This window comes from Hippoglossus hippoglossus, unplaced genomic scaffold (assembly GCF_009819705.1).
Source record: "Hippoglossus hippoglossus isolate fHipHip1 unplaced genomic scaffold, fHipHip1.pri scaffold_74_arrow_ctg1, whole genome shotgun sequence".
Lineage (NCBI taxonomy): Eukaryota > Metazoa > Chordata > Actinopteri > Pleuronectiformes > Pleuronectidae > Hippoglossus > Hippoglossus hippoglossus.
This window is the reverse complement of record NW_022986831.1, coordinates 6196-23615: the sequence shown is the minus strand read 5'-3', so window position 1 is coordinate 23615 and position 17420 is coordinate 6196. Positions and strand designations below refer to the sequence as shown.

The 17420-nt window shown below is 42.3% G+C and overlaps 1 protein-coding gene across 1 annotated transcript in view; it reads left to right on the top strand.

Annotated features, from left to right (window-relative positions):
• LOC117759034 (transmembrane protein 8B-like) overlaps positions 1–16972 on the top strand; it is a 32943-nt gene extending 15971 nt beyond the window's left edge. Inside the window, 8 exon segments of the mRNA XM_034581020.1 lie at positions 248–344; positions 790–913; positions 3838–3865; positions 3867–3981; positions 5380–5558; positions 6811–6957; positions 11852–11968; positions 16272–16972. Of these exon segments, the coding sequence (XP_034436911.1) occupies positions 248–344; positions 790–913; positions 3838–3865; positions 3867–3981; positions 5380–5558; positions 6811–6957; positions 11852–11968; positions 16272–16607 (1143 nt within the window). The 3' untranslated portion in view covers positions 16608–16972.
• The last annotated feature ends 448 nt before the right edge of the window (positions 16973–17420 follow it).

The window sequence follows — 17420 nt, the reverse complement described above, 5'->3', positions numbered from 1 at the left end:
GCGTGTTAATGTATAATTGATGCTTTAAGGAGATAAACTGCCAGCATCTTCATTGAGGTGCCTGAGGCCGACAGAGGGAGAGCACTTTCGCTTGATTTGTTAGCTTTAAAGTTTACTGTCTCACAGCGGAGGGGAAATGAGAGCTGCAGGTGATCATGGCCGGTGTTAGCTCGCAGGCGTGATGGCAGCAGATGGTTGATGGCCGGCTGGACGGATGAATGACGTTTGTTTGTGTTTCCTCCCGCAGACTGTGCTGAGAGGAGCTAATGTCACGGTGTTTGGCTGCTTGAATCACGGGACGCCTCTCTTCTTACGAGGCAACTCATCACTGAAATGTGAATCAGGTAAATCCAATTTGACACAGAATAGCCACAAGTTCCACCCCCCCCCCCCCCCCAAATTGATAAACTGTTTGTTGTCCCACAAGAAGTTTACACTTCACTTGTTCTAACTCCCAAAGCTACATTCAAGTTACGACTGTTTTCCTTACATTTCAACCATCATCTTTCAGTTTGTTCAGTGGTGTTAAATCCTTTCAGAACTCGATTCATCACCTCCACGAAGCTGACGTTTAAATTACTTTCAGTGATTGAACTTCAGCTTCTCTTTAGGTCCTTTCACTGGGTTCATTTCAGCAGCTTCACTTCAGTGCCTGCATCTAAAAACTGATGCATATTCAAGTATTCAGTATTTAAACAAGTTCAAAATTTCAAGTGCAACATGTCAGTGGCTTGTAAAAAGTGTGAGGTTTTCCCAAGTTTACCCTCATTTGTTGTTTTCTTCTTACAGAATCGGTCTCTGGGTTCTTCCTCTCTGTAAACGCCTCTGCTAACATCACCAAGCTGAGGATTCCCTACCCACAGACCGGAACCTGGTACCTCAGTCTGCGCTCTCTGTGTGCCACTGAACACGGGTAAGACAGCCACTGCTGCCATTGTATTATTACACTGGAGAACTTCACCCAGGGGCCCAATAGTCCCCTTGAATTCAACCAAGCTGCAACAAATTGCCGGGAAAAATTGTTAAAAAGTCCAGTATCCAGCCCTTTGTCCGGGTCTGCACCAAAATTTAATGGGGAACTTTTTTAGCCAATTTCTCACCCTCCCCTTGTCGTGGAAATCCACCAGGTGCTGTTTGTGTAATCCTGCTGACACACACACACAGACAGACGGACAGGAACATCCTCGACGGACCTAACTGAAGATGATTTTTGACAAACCCAGAAATACACTTACTTGATCTTTTTGAGTTTTTGCTTGTTGCCTGGCACTTCTCCTGTGGTGTTGTGTGTATATATTCAAATTGCCATTGTACTATTTGAGAAAACATGTTGGTGAAGTGTTAATTATTCAGGTGCCAGCAGGTGGGGTTTTACCTTTGTACAGTCAGGTGAGCTGTTAGCTGGGACTTTATATTTGGGATGAGAGCTCTCGATCTGATCACGTAACTCGGGGGCAGGGTGGAAAATTAGCGTTTTCCCACAAAACTATCATCAAACTATTTCTTTCAAATGGAAACGATTGGGTAATTACACGGCTTTGTTCAACCATGAAATTCTCCCAAACATGATTTTCAAGTAAAAATCGACTGAAGCCAGTTGAATGACTGCTGCTCATAAATGTTTGACAGTCTCATTATTAATGCGTTGGCTTTGTCCCAGTGCCCCACATCAATCTACATGAGACAATATTTGCTGTCGATTACAGGAGGACAATTTCAAAAGGGGACATTCAATATTTCTTTAAGCTCATATTCAAATAACCATCACTAGTTTATTTACCTAAATTAATAATTCAGCGCTCTAATGAAGACAACATCCTCAGCGTTTAGACGGTGCAGCCTCCCACATCCTTCCCCATCTGTCACCCAGCAAATTAATTTGGGAACTGGCTTGGTGAATGTGCTCCTGCTGCTGCACGCCGAGCATACGACACAGGGCAGGGTTCGATTCTGAGGTTTTTAAAATCACATTTGCATGTTGGGAAGTGTAAAGAAAACAATTCAAATGTGTCTTGAAATTAAATTTTCAGGACACAGAGGTGCAGGTTGAAATTTCACCAAATTTGTGCAGCAGCTTATTTTGAATTCATGCATCTTTTTGATTTGGTGAATTGAATCTGACTGTGAATAGTGAATGTCCACCATTCACACAGACTTTGGTTTTTTCCATCTGTAAATATAAAGGAGACCATAATGCATTGTACTGACAAAACATGTTTTATTCTTGTAAAGGGCACAGCTCTTATCTTCTCTCAACCAGAACATGTCTTGTAATCTCTGTTGTTCTCTGCACCTTCGTGTACAATTTAATTCACAGATGAGGGCGATAAGTACTCGCTCCTTCTCAGGGTTGTGTAAAAATCCGTGTGAGAACTGCAGGAAAGAGAAGGAGGAGGAAAAGCTTCCATTAACCTGTCCAACGCAGTGTTTTTCACAAGTTCATAACTATAATATATATTCAGCAGATTGAGCTGTTTAGCCCAAATCCTTAATGGCATGAAAATGTGAACAGAATGAAATTAAGCAGATTTTTCTATTCCCGGGTCCCTTGGGAGTTCCAATTGAATTTGAATAACAGATAATAGCAGATGGTGTGAGACACGGACTCATCCTCACATGAGAAGCATTGCTGAGGTTTGAAAATGTGCAGAACGTTAACGTAGCTTCTGTACGTGTCAGATTTCTACACATGCTAATGTCTGGTCTTGTTAGAGAGAAAAGTGGCGTGAGGGACGTGAGGCTGATGGATATAAGTTAAAAATAGAAAAGTAAGCAGCTGCATCGATTAAAAAACATGGCTTCTGGCAAAGAAACACATTTGTTACCTCCTGGAGTTTTATTCTCTGTGATTGATTGTCGGAATTAGCAATTAGATCGTAAGCAGCAACATACAAGCGAGTGCGGGAATGGAAGGATGCTGTTGTTGGCCTCATATGACCGGAGCTTTTTGAAATGCTCACACTTTGCCGCACTACTGTGTCGCTTTGAAGGAGGCAGCCCCTGAATTGGGATACAGATGTAAACTGTCTATGAAGATGGACGACATGACTGCTTGTGAAGTGAAGCCAAATCATCTCTATCGCCCCCTGGTGCCTGGCTGTAGTGTAGGTCATAAACGCTGCCTCCTCCATGTTAGCAGATGGGACATAGAGCATGTAAAATAATTTTTTGACAGCTGAGACTGACTCCTGATTGGTTTAGGGCACGTATTGGCGGTACCTCGATACTGGAGGACAAGTTGGTAGCGACCCTATCTATATTTTGGCTTAATTTTTTTGCAATGGGAGGAAGTGGAGACACATCGTCTGTTTTTATATAAAGTCGATGGGCTGCACTTCGACACAACGGTGAAGGGTTGAGGTTAGAATGCTAATGTTCGGCAGGTATAATGTTTAGCATCTTCTAATTGGCCACATTTGCTAATTAGCGCTAAATGCAGAGAATTGCTGAGGTTTATGGGATTATCATTACATTTTGCTGGTATTTGGTCGTAAAGCAAAATTGACTTTTTCATTTAAAGCTTATGATGACGCTAGATGAAAAGTTAGGGCATTAATATCAATTGCAAACTACCATGGCAATCCATCCAGTGGTTGTTGAGATATTTCAGTTTTGACCACGGTGCTGAACCAATCAACAGACTGACATCAGCACCTTGAGAGTCTCTTTGCTAAAAGCTGCTACCACAAACAAAGTGCAGAAGAAGTCAGTTGAAATTCATTAACAGGTGAAACAGTTGATGTGTGTTTTCACGCTGGTACACAAGGACCTGAATTTACCAGCGGTTCTGCTTTTACTTTCCTCGTCCAATGCTCTGTCTGTCTGTGACTTTTTCAGATTTGAGGCGTGCACCAATGTTACAGCCCGAGGTGTACATGCGCTCGTACCTGACTCCCTGCATCAACGACTGTGGCACGTACGGACAGTGCAAACTGCTGCGCACCAACAACTACCTTTACGCTGCATGTGAATGCAAAGCAGGTAATACCTCACTACTCTTGAGCTTTGCAGTGTCAGTTCTTTCTCCAGCCTCCACCTGCACAATGTGAAGATGAAGTCAATTCAGATAAGCTGGTCTGTTTATCTGAAGAAATGCATTCACTAAGCGTGGAAGCCCGTCACTAACAAAACACAGCAAGTTGTTTGATTAAGTGGAGAAATAATTGTTTAAATGTGCTGTATAAATATGCAGTGGCTTTAATTATTAATCAGTAATTGAATAATTAGCTAAAAGCGTGACCATGAATTAATAATTGGAAGTGATTTCCAGCAGTCAAGAGTTTTTTTTGCATACAAGATAAGATAAAAGTTTTTGTGGGGAAATTGGGTCATCACTGCTGCATAGCATCTTTAATTTGTCAGAGAATACATCACGCAGAGTGACAGGGAAAGGGTGCGGAGCGAGGTGGGGGGGGGGGGGGGGGGGGGGGGGGGGGGGCACAGTCATCTGCCAGAGCTGAACTGACAATACCGCCATTAAATCGTAGATGCCACTGTCTAATGAGTCATGCAGTGGCCTGGTATTAATCTTCTAATATAAGCCATTCTGATAAGACAATAAAACACTCTCCTAATTACGAGCAGCTTTTTAATAAAAGATGAGCTTATGAAGCTAAACAAAGCATGTCCTCCGAGGCTTGTTTTAAGTCCTGCTTTGATCTCCTTTTTAATCGGAAGCTGCTTTTCTCTGCAGTTAAATTCATTGTCATACTTCATATGTGTGACTGCTTCCTGGCGCGCATTTGCATTCAGCCCTCGCCCCTCGGTCCGTCTCGCGCCGCAAAGCCTCCGTTCGACAGCACTCACGAATATTTAATTCGCACCGTCTCATCCAATCCCCCGCTTGATGAGGATCCAGATCAAGTGGCAAAGCAGGGGTTCGTAACGTTGGAGGGAGATCACACCACCCAGGCCTCTGTTGTGCTGCGTAAACAACTGCACTCGTATTGGTTTTTGATGGTTTTTCATGGAGAAATGTCTGTTTAGAACAAAGGGCTGATCAAACTTTCAACATTTTCTTTTCTTCCATTTCAAGAGATTCTGTAAATTCTGAGGGATTGAGCTTCTGAAAGAAACCGATTTATGTGGAGTAGAGTTTCTTGCTCATCTCCTCGAAAAGGATTTAAGAAGACTTTTCTCAAGTTTATAATGTTTATATAGAGATTAAGAACGACACAGACCTCTTTGACGCCATTTTTTCCACCCTGTAAAACCTGCGAACACAAAAGCTATCTTCTCTGTTAGATCTTTGCTTTCTTAGATCAGAATACAGTACTGACTTTGTGTGTGTGTGTGTGTGTGTGTGTGTGTGTGTGTGTGTGTGTGTGTGTGTGTGTGTGTGTGAGTGTGTGTGTGTGTGTGTGTGTGTGTGTGTGTCAGGTTGGGAAGGCTGGGGCTGCACAGACAACTCGGAGGCTTACTCCTACAGTTTCCAGCTCCTCTCCACGCTGCTGCTCTGTCTCAGTAACCTGATGTTCGTCCCGCCCGTGGCCATCGCCATCCGAAGCCACTATCTGCTGGAGGCGTCCGTCTACATCTTCACCATGTTCTTCTCCACTGTGAGTGACTGCATGTTGCTGCGCGTCTCTGCACAAACACCAGAGCTGACCTATAAAATATTTCTGGGTGTGAAGAAAGTACAAACAACTGGAAAGCTGCTTTTCTGCTTCCCCTGCAGCGTCTGTTTTTAAAAACACATGAGAATGGCTCATCCCTCTGCCAAGGCCCGACAGTCCCTTTAAATTAAATCAGGCTGCACCAAACTGAGCACAGATATCACTCCTCTAAATATGTTTTCATCAAGATCCATGAATGGCGTTCACAAACCAATGTGGGACATCATGGTGGGTTGGAAATCTGTTTTGTAACTTTTGCATAATCTCGCTGGCAAACAAACAAGCCAATGGATATGGGAGAAAATGTGACCTCCGAGGTAATACAGTAATTTACTGTGAGCGTAACAAAGACCTCAGGAAGTTAAAGGGACCTTGCCAACACAGAGGGGGTTTGTCAAAACACCACAGGAAGTTGAACCCGTCTCACCTTCTGCTGCTATACAACATGAGCCAGTAATTTGCCAATCAAATACATGCAAGTGCATATTCCTGGTACATCACATTTAGCCATGAACACAATACTTCTGCCAATCACCTTGACAGTTTTCACAGTGAAGGATGAAATAGTTGCCGCCGTGAGTGGTTTCTCAAGTTGTTCAATCCTATTTGAGTATTTTACTGTATGTACTGTTGAGCAGCGTTTGAGTGTCTGATAATCCTTTAAACGCATCAACCTGTTGATCCAAGTGGACGTCTTTGTGTTCCGTGTCCCGTTGGTGCCTCACAACTTGTCCCCTGCTCTGTTTTAACAGAAATGCTCCACAGGGATTTAACGGAGAGGAAATGAAAGTCATATCGTATCCAAAAAAAGGTTTAATGATATACGAATTAACTAATATTCAGGGAAGGATATGTTCTAGTCAAAGAGATGACTCACATACCTAATCTATTATTTATGTATTTTTGGTTGAAAATAATTACTTTGGAAAAGGGACAACAATTTAAGTAATTTGAGAGATTATTAAGCATGAACAAACAGGAAATTGGTTCTGGGCTGACATGGATTAGAATAGAGTAATTCACAACGGAGTAAATTTAGACCAAACCAGAAAGATGTTGTTGGGTAAAAAAGAACTACGGTTCAGTCATCTAAAAGCAAATAGTACATTTTCACAATGAAAAATAACATAATTGAATAGATTTTACCAAACATAATCAGATGTCTTTTCCTGTTTTTCTTCTTCTCTCCCGACAGTTCTACCACGCCTGTGACCAGCCGGGTATCGTGGTGTTCTGCATCATGGAGTACGACGTCCTGCAGTTCTGTGACTTCCTCGGGTCGCTCATGTCGGTGTGGGTCACCGTCATCGCCATGGCGAGGCTGAAGTCCATCATAAAACAGGTAGGTCCCCACTGTAATGCTGCATGATTATTACTGAGCAAGAATCAAGGAACAACGTTGGATTCATGAAAAATGAGGTGCAGTGGTGCAGAAAATATATATAGTTTATAAAAATGAATGTGGACTCCGGGTCCAGAAAGTGAAGCCAGTGTGTAAATGCCTGAAACCTGTGTTCTCTTGACTGACCAGCAGAGGGCGACTCCACTGGTTGTTTCTATCGAAGTCTATGATAAAATAACTGGACTTCTCTCTTGATTTATAACGTCAGTAAACATTTTCCTAAAAAGTTTATGGTCTCAGTCGCTAGTTTCAAGTCTTCTTCAACACAGCATGATGTTCATTGTGTAAATTATGGTCCCATTTAAAGTCAAATAGAAAATAAAGCACCTTATGCATTGGGGTGTGGTTACAGTGTAATTGACAGCTAGTACTGTCCAATGGTTGCAGTACGCAGGTGTAGGTGGGCGTGCTGTGTTCTCGAGATGTCAATCAGGCTCCACCCTCTGCTCCTCCCTTGACACTTAATGTAGTCTGACCTGATAGTCAGAGTGAGTGGCCATTTTGTTTTGCTGTATTAAAACTTCTATTCGAGTCATGACAAAGCGTATCAGATCATTTCTGCTTCACAAAGTTGTTGATGTTGATTTACGAGATCCAACATGAATGCACCATCTGACGCAGCTTGATAACGAACACAAAAAATCCAATACTGTGAATCTGCCCTCACTGATGTTCTCCACAGAACAGCACACGTCACACATCACTGACTTGAATCAATAACGCTGAAACTACACGTGTACCAACAGTATCATTAACAATCCACACTATTAAACACATATTTTACTCGTCTTGTTTTGGCTGAATCCAAAAGGAAAAGGGACGGTATAGTGCCAACACTCCAAAACAGAGACAAGATCAAATTTACCAATTCATCTTCTCCACTTTTAGATGTTTGACAATTAGCAGATAGCGATTCAACCTCAACTCAGCTCCACACACTACGGCTGTGATTGGCTGAGTTGTGTCTCTTGAGCGGAGACGCGGTCATTTCTAAGAGCAACTCCAGAGCCGTTTGATTTCTTTGATAAAAATGTTAGATGGAGGCAGCAGCGCATGTCCACTGTCACGTGTTGCCGTCTGCCAGCGTTTAAACCCGAGAGCTCCTTGTTAGTGGGCGACAACTTGACACGAGCCCCGAGTCGAAGAGGGATTAGAGGACGGGGAGCTGCAGAGCCGAGTAAGAGAGCGACAAATGAGAAGTGCATGCACGCCTCGATTTTTAGTGATGAATTAAAAGATCAATGTGAGGATCAAAGATGCCTGGTGCTAAATTATCTGGTTGTTGACATATTGCGGTGGATGACAGGAAACACTAACAGGTGCACCTTCTCCACGGGTCACTCCCCTGGCTGCACACCAACATGGAGCACAGTCAGGGAAAGTGTGTGTGCGTGTGTGTGTGTGTGTGTGTGTGTGTGTGTGTGTGTGTGTGTGTGTGTGTGTGTGTGTGTGTGTCCATAAATGGGAGGAGGAGGAGAAGGGGAGGGGATAGTGAGAGGGATGGAGGGAGGGAGTGTACACGAACATCTGCTGTCCTCTAGAGTTTTCGTTTTTGCTGAGGGAGGCAGTACGCAGTCACTAATCAAATTGCACGTCAGGACGGGCTAGTGGAACTCTGTGTGTGTTTGTGTATGTGTGTGCGTGTGTTTGCGTGTGTGTACTGAATAGTGTGTGTTGGTTTCCTTGCATATGTAATGTTGTTTTTTAAGTCCATCACCAGAGCTTAGACCTCTGAAGGTCTTAAAGTCGAAGACAAACTTGGACAGAACATCTCACATGGACAAGTATTTGTTGGTTCATGTAAAGACAGAGCTTCGGAGATTTGTTCCGAATTTAAATCAGAATTAATTCAAAGACTGATAATTGAGTCTCATCTTCATAGTTTTGGCCTCATTTTGACCAAATGGCCAACTTCAAACTTAGTTAAGGGCTGTGGGTAAAGTCAGAGCCCGGGGACACTCCCTGTTAACTCCACACATGTTTGATGTCAGAATTCACGACACGGGACACATGGGAGTAGATCAGCAGAGTTTACAGCCCTACAGTTTATAACCAGAGCTGTGAAAGAGCCCTTAGTGATGTCACCACAGACTCTAGCAGTTAAGTTAAGATGACGACAATCTCAAAGTCGCAGTAAAAAGCCAAAATTATAATTTTCAGTGATGAAGTATAGTTTTTCATGATTTAAATCTCTTGAATAAAGATATTTTCTTAACGTACTTGACTTAATGAACTTAAGTAGAACCTTTGTACATCCACCTTAGCGGCAGTGGATCAGCAGAATATACAGACCTTCAGTATCAGAGCTGTGAAAGCTCTGGTGATAATGGAGATTCACAGGAGCTTTTAACATTAGTGAATTAGATTTTTTTATATGGTGAAGAGAATGAATTGCCAAGGTTATATATTTATGACCATGAGCTGTGTCTGAAAGCTCTAAAATATGATAAGCACATCTCTGTGTTCAGATTCCCGTCACTGCTCCAAAAGGTCAAGAGTGAACAACCATGTTTAAAATTATAAAAAAATGTCAGACCTTCAGCCCGGCCCTTGCAATCCCTCCTAATGTGGATCTGCTGTTGTGATCTGCACATGTACAAATACAGTGTGAATCTGTGCTACTGTACATGAAAGCATGAGAAGACGTGGCTGATAAAAATAGACCCCTGACCAGAATTCCTACCAGCTCGTCCATCACCGTGACACATAATGATTAATTGCAGCGAAACCTCTGCCTGTGAGCGTCCATGCAATTCACGTCTGCACACACAATGCGTGTACACATGCATGCCTGGGTGCTGCGGTGCGATTCTGCGGTGGTGCAGCACATGACTGATGACTGTTGCTGCACAGACTCCTCTGGCCGCACCGCGCTGCTCCTCTCCTCCTCTCCTCCTCGGTGGGTGCCAATTAGTCCCGTTCCTCTGCAGGCGGGTCATCGCCTCCCCTGCTCGAAAATCCCCCCAATTTCTCCTCGCGTTCCTCCAGCAGACGGACGAACGCAGACCCCCGGCATCCTGGACAGGCTTAACTTCTCCCAACGCATGTGCAGCACAGTTTATTGATTTTTATCCCTCTCGCTTTATCTCTTTTATATCCCGTGGCTTTGTGTCAAATTGTGAGCTTGGCAAAAATAAGAGAAAAACATTAAACTGCCTTTATTTGCAGGATAGGTCTCCATTGTTCACATTTTGTTTCCATTGTTACACAGAGGAAGCTCAGTTGGTGCATTATTTTGAAAGCATTTTTAAATATCAGAGTTATTTTCTGAGCTGACCGTTTCCCCACTGGTATTAAACTAATGGCATGTTTACATAACGACCGGCTTTTATCTTCTTTACCTCATGCTGGTTGTTACAGACAATTCTCATAGGGGATGTTAACATTATAAAATCAGGCTGCAACGTTTTATTTTTATTTTTTATCGTCAACAAATCCCCTGAAAAGAGCAAATAACTGTGAGTCAAACTGTTTCTCAGTCACTGTCTGACTCAGCCACCCTGTCGGATGCACTCAGCTCCAAAGGCCGTTCATTCTCATAGAAGATATGTATCTTAAATCTTTATGTTTCATTTAAAAAAAGGTTAATCTCCTAAAATAACTGGGCCACAATAGTTTTGTTTTATCGTGCCTAGTTATTTAAAAGCAGTAGTAAATGGTGCATTTGCTGGGGACTGTTTCTTTCAGCAGTGGATTAATACACATTTGGTGATTCGGTGCATATACAGCAGAATATGATGCAGCATGTGGGACTGTGCTTGTTCATGATAATGTCAGACTGAGGCGCTCTGATGCATTTATCACAGTTTTGGGGAAACAATGGTGTTTTATGACATAAGAATAAACAACAGGCCCTTGAGCACAGACATGTAGGAGCCCCCCCCCCCCCTGAAAGAACAAAAATCAATTAAAATCGGTTTCCTTTTGCTTTTCTGTGTGGTTGTTTTCTGTCTCCTTCAGGTCATTGTTTGTCTCTTTGTGGCTATTTTGTATTTTAATGATTATTTCGTGTCTTTTCTTAGTCGTTGTGCGTCTCTTTGCTGTTGTCTTTCTGGTTGTGTTGTGTCCCTCTGACCCCTGTAGGCCCCTGGGATCTTTTCCCCGTTGGCCTCGTCAGTTATTCATCCATCAGTTTTGTCGTTTTCTGTCATTTGTTGACAGTGAGAACTAGAAGGAGACTCAGTGGAGCACATCCCTCCGTCGAGGCCCAACTGTCCCCTTGTGACATCCCTGATCTGGGTTCTTCCTTGAAAATGTAGAATATCTCCAGCTTCAACTGTTAATGTATTGTTTTCCAAATTAGCTTTTCTGTCTAACAAAGACCAGAATTGTGTTAACTCTTCTCAAACTAGATTTTTATAATGCATCGCCATATTGAAAAGATATTTACATGCACCATTCTTTTTTTAAACCAAACTGATCTAACTTGCAACCCCAGCACGACACCCTTTTCCAGCAGGTTTATATTTCTCTTTCCAGCCTCTGTGTGGTACATTCTGCCTTATTATTTTTTTTTATAGCAACAAACTTCTCAACCAAATCTCCAATGGCAGCAGCTGTTTTAGGAAAAGCACAAACTCCCACAGCCGAAAAAAAAAAAAACAGGACACAGGTGCAAAACGCTGGAGAAAAATGAAAGTATTGAAACACATACAAATCATGTCCCGGTGGTTTGGAGAGCGCCGATCACTTCTGAAGATTTACGATGCCAAGATTTTGTCACAATATGTCTAACGTGGGGAGACGTCTCAAATTTATCGCACACATATTCATTTTGGGAAGTAGCCGGTGTTGTCACTTATTGATCGGCGTGTTTTTTTTTCTTTCTGTCAAGGTGCTGTATCTGCTGGGGGCGATGTCTCTGTCCATGGCGCTGCAGCTGGACCGTCACGGTCTGTGGAACCTGCTGGGACCCAGCCTGTTTGCTCTGGGCATCATGGCCGTGGCGTGGGTAAGAGACGTTCATATGTTTGCAGCACAGTTAAAAAAAAAAAAAAAGATTTAATTATAAAAGAGGAGATAAGAGATTACTGATCGTAAGAGGGGGATTCACATGTAACACAACGGTCTAAGAGGAAAACAGATAAGGAGCTATTTGATTGAAATTAATTATTTTCGGGAAATCAGAGGGGGATGAAGTTATAAAGCCATATACAACGTAGTCATTAAATGGTTTAAAATAATTGTCCAATAGAGCTCAACAGTGTGTAAAGACATATATCCCTATATCAGCCATTATATTGTAATCCGCTTAGGTGGACTCAATAGTGACGTCTCTGATAGGTGGAGCTCGCTGTTGCCATGGAAATGTTTACCACAACAAGGTTAATTCAAAAAGAAGTGCTGGGATCATTCGCAATGGCTTATGGGATGTGTAGTTCCTTCACTCGCTAAATAATCACGTACACAGTCTTGTACCTTTGCCTTTTTTTTTTGCTCTGAATCAAATGTTTCATGGTCACGATTCATCTCGCAGCTGCTCGGCCTGGTTTCAGACTCAAAACTGTTTTTATACTTATTTTCAGAAATGTCAATGGAGAAAATAAATGGGAAATTTACTGTTTTAAAAGTGGATTAGAAATCCAGAAAGCTACCACACATGAAATCAATAAAATGGTTAATAGGGGTAAAGGTAATATTTAATAACATTATTTTAAAGGCAGCATTACAAAGTTCTTAAGACTTTTAGCTTGTGAACTTCAGATCTTGTTTCTTCCGAAATCATTTCTACATGTAAACACAGTTGAACTTAAAATCTACAGCTGCTCTATGATGGATGTTTCTGAAACTGGTTGAAATATAATTATTCGAATACGTCGTGTGTGTGTTTGACATTCATGGACATGAAGATGAAACATGTCAGCGCTGTCTCTCTTTTGTTCCTCATGCCAGCAAGTGTTAAAAAAAAAAACCATAATCCATCATTTAAGCTAACACGGGAGTGGAACATGTGTGCGGCTGTAAAACTGAGGGGGTTCCGACCAGCGAGCTTCTTTACATTAGCATCGAAGGGGCTTTAAAAGTTTTGCAGCCTGTGGGTATTAGTCATGGGTTGTAGTTCCATTATAAGTCAGCTTGTACTTTCAGTGACTCTTCGTCGAGTCATAATGTGCTCCCTGAACTGAGAAGATAAAAAATAATAGTCTTTCAGGCAACGTTTTTGAAAAAAGGAAAAAAAAGAAAAAGGAAGGAGACGAAGCCTTTAACACCAAACCTCTGACATGAGTTTGAAAACATGGTTAGCGGCTTCCTGGGAGAAAGCTTTGCATTGAATAGAGCGTGGGAGTTGTAGCTGTGAGTTATCTTCCCGTGAGCTGCAGGATCCTATACAAAAATAAAACTGTGGAGGATGAAGTCCTGTTTAATTCCACCATGTAAACCCTCTGCCTTCAGCACCAAATACAGGAGACAGTGTATTTTAGCACAGATGAGATTCTTCTTCTTTCTCTTTTTTTTTTCTGGAGTTAACAACAGCTCTTCAGAATTCACCAGCTGCATCATTCAATGTGAGGGTATTCAGAGGTTTACATAACTGGCTGCTGCTATGTGACTGGTTTTCTGTGGTAATTCAATATCTGGATGGCTCATTGAAATATGTTATATAATGCTTGTCATATCTATAGAATGGAAATATACACGAGTTTTAGTCATTCACTGACACTCTGACAGTGAACCGCACTCTCTCAGATCACGATAGCAAACTCTGCACAGCTGCTTTTCCATGAAAGCTGCAGTTAGCATGGTGTTCCCTTGGATCTCATGCTAATGCAGCGTTTCTGTAACATTTCTGTAAAATCAACCTGCCCCTCGCGCTTTGATTGCTTCATAATTTATCAGCTGTTCAACAGTGTAGATCTGCATTTCAGCATTCTCCTCAATCCCTCCCACCCCCCCACCCCACTCGGCCTCTGCAGCTCCCGAGTTTGAGTGCCGCACATTCTCGACAAGAGCCCTTTCATTTCAACTTGTCATGTTTCTGCAAAGCCTGGCATTCTGAATGTTCCCAGACACAAACCGAATTAGATCAGTCAAGCGGAGGGCACAGAGCGGCTGCTGCTGCTTTGCAGGGGTTGTCATGAGCGGTGAGAAGACGAGTGAAGAAGCTCAACTGCCAAACGTCCCTAATTCTCCAAAAAGTAAATGACTGAAAGACCGTCCTGCTCTGAAACTGTTTGTCTTAGCTGCGACAATAAGGCTTTTCCAATGGAATGGGAACAGTCATTAATGATTATTAGTCTTTAAGCTAGAATGAATACAGAATAATGATTCAATCAAAGCCATTTTCCTGCCTGAACACATGTAATTATTTCGGTCATTCATTAAGGACTTTTAATTTCCATCGAATGAGTCGTCATTTTAATGATTTGTGAGGAAAATGTTATCGGGGATCAGTGTTTATAAAGCGATGACAATAGAGTCTAAATACAATCGTGAATCACTCTCCAGTTTGACTGTTTACGAATGCAGGGGCCACGCCTTCAGTGATTGTGGCCCCTCATAGAAAGAATGAGCAAATTACCTGGATTAAACAAATAAAGACATTCGTGTACACGAGGTGCCGATCAAAGCACGAGCATAAATAAGAGAACGACTCAATCGAGTGATAAAATGAGCGATTTAAAACATCTATTAGGGGCTTTATGCTGCAGCAGTTTGCATTAATTCACATTTCAGTCATTAGAACCAATAGAGATTCATGAGGAGTCGAAGTGAACTGTCTGCTGCTGCCTCGCCGAACTACCACTGCTCTTCATATTTGAATGACTGCTCCCTGTTGTGACCTCCCACTCTAATTTTTTTAATACAAATAACCATAAAGTGCTTTTTATGGGTTCTAATAAACTTCTAGAAAGACATTTTGAATCGAATTTACACGTCTTCGGAGGTTTCTTAGAAAGGACGATTTCATTTGCGACTAATTACGGGACGTTTTTCAATGATGGTGCAGTTTTTCACAGAGACAAGAGAGAGTGTTTTAAAGCTGGAGTGAAGTTAGAAGCAGAAAGACAGGCAGCGGCTCACAGAGGACCTGATGTGAACCCAGCACCTCCCACGTCTCAACAACGCATATATAGCACTGACCTGCACTTCAAGAAAGTTCAACATCCTGTCAAAAGGTTTTCTTCCACTTCTCTTTCCGAGAGCAGCCGTACGTTTCAGCACAGCTCTGCCACAGGCGAGCCTCCAGCTGAGCAGAGGAAACGGAGCTCCTCTTTAAGGCAGTTTGATATTGTTGCTCGTCATGTCGTTGTTTCGCCCGTTTACGACGATAAATCTTAATTCTTTCGCGGGAGATTCGCAGATGTAGTTCACACTGTTAACGGGCGGAAAAGGATTCATGCTTCCTGACGTCTTCTGGGTTTTCTTTAAACTGAAATGTGCAAAATGTGACACTGCTTCCTGGTACATTCAACTGTACCTAAAAGAAACTCAGAGACAAACATGTCACCAGTGTGTTTGCTTATGTGCAGCCTGGAGAAACATGAGGGAACAAGTCAAATGAACTTTAATACAAAGATAATTGTATGATCTGCCAATGAAACCAGATTTAAATTCACTAGATCCAGGTTTTTAATTGGATCTGCACCTAATTACACACACTCATGAATATTAGACCCTTAAACCTGCATGAATTATTCTTAAAGAAATCAATAGTAATGTTGAAAAACACAAAATTCGCACAATTCTAAACATAGTGAAACAAATTCCTTAATCCACCCTCTGATTCAGATCTGCACCAAAATTTAATGAGATCCTTCTTCCTTCATTCCACAATTTTTCATGGAAATCAGTTGAGTAGTTTCTGCGTAATCCTGCAAACTAATATACAAACAAATGCAGACAGAAAACATAACCTCCACGACGGAGGGAACAAATACATTCCTAAGCATTTATTATTGTTTATTTACCTGGGTTTGCAAATGGATCTGAGATCTCTAAGTTACTGGCTTTGGAAAATTCTTGGAAATGTATCTAGAAATATTCTGCTCCCAAAATCTCCACCTTACTCCCCTCTTCTATTTTCTAAGTATCATCATTTCCTTACTCAAACAAATCAGTGAGTTTTCATCACATTAACACATTTAAGTTGTTAAACTATGAACCTTTAACAGGTTTTTCCAGGAAACCTTCTTGAAAGAATATTAAGAAATGTATTCAAAATATCAAGACAACACTTACAACAGTTTTTATTTTTTATTTTATTTGTTGTGCCGGTTGAAAAACATTGTGTTGTGTGTTTGTTGACCCGTCAGACCGTGCGCACCATCCGTCGGCGGCGTTGCTACCCGCCAACCTGGAAGCGCTGGGTGTTCTTCCTCTTCCCGGGCACCATGATCGCCACGTCCGCCGTGGCCCTCTACGCCTTCGTGGAGACGGAGGAGAACTACTTCTACATCCACAGCATCTGGCACATGCTGATCGCCGGGAGCGTGGGCTTCCTCCTGCCGCCCCGCGCCAAGCCCGACGCCAAGGTGACCCCGCTGAAGCGCAGGCGGGGCTGCGGCTATCAGCTGTGCGTGAACGAGCACGAGGAGCTGGGCCTGGTGGACCCCGCCATCATCTCCATCAACAGCATCTGCACCAGCTGATGACCTCCCAGCCTTTGACCTTAGAGACACGTCATTGCCTTCTTTTACTTGGGGAATTCACACACGGGAAATTAAGCCACAGAACTTCAAAAAGTACTGTAAATACTTTGATGCGTATGTGAAACACTGAGTTCCTTTTTTGTTTTGTTCTGTTGTTATTGTAATTGCTATGGTTACAGCTGTAATTATTATAATCTATAGGTAAAGTTGTTCTGATGAGTCGTGGGTGTACAGTGACACACTGTTGTTTGTGAATATGTATTTAAAGTCAAAGCTGAAACACTGCTGCTATCTGACGGTGACTGTAAAACTGCTTCTGTTGGTTATTTATTGGTGGTCTCGTTAACGGGGCCAGGTATTGTACTGTCGGGGCACTGGTCGGGGCGGGGGGGAGACGTCAGGGTGGGCCGGGGGGGGTTCACATTTATCAAGGGCACGGCTTTTCTGAACTTCTTTTGAAATATATCTTTTGCACTGAGACACAAAAATGTTATTCTGTAAAATTTTATAACAATACGAACGTCACAAATGTAAAAAAAACAACCTAGTAGTCGTGTGGAATGTTAGAAATGTCTGTTTTTTGCGATTGCAATGTTTTCTCGCTTTTACACAAACGTGCTGATTGTTCTTTAACGGGAACTGTTCCAAAGTCCGGCTGCCTGTTGAGAGAGAGAGAGACGCTGAGCGGAGGCAGGATTACTTCACAGACCTCAAACCAAGACCTCACCTCCCTGTTCTTTTTCTGACAGGACCTGTGTGACACCACATTCATAAACAATAAATGTTTTCTTTCTTTGCCTCAGTATCACTTGT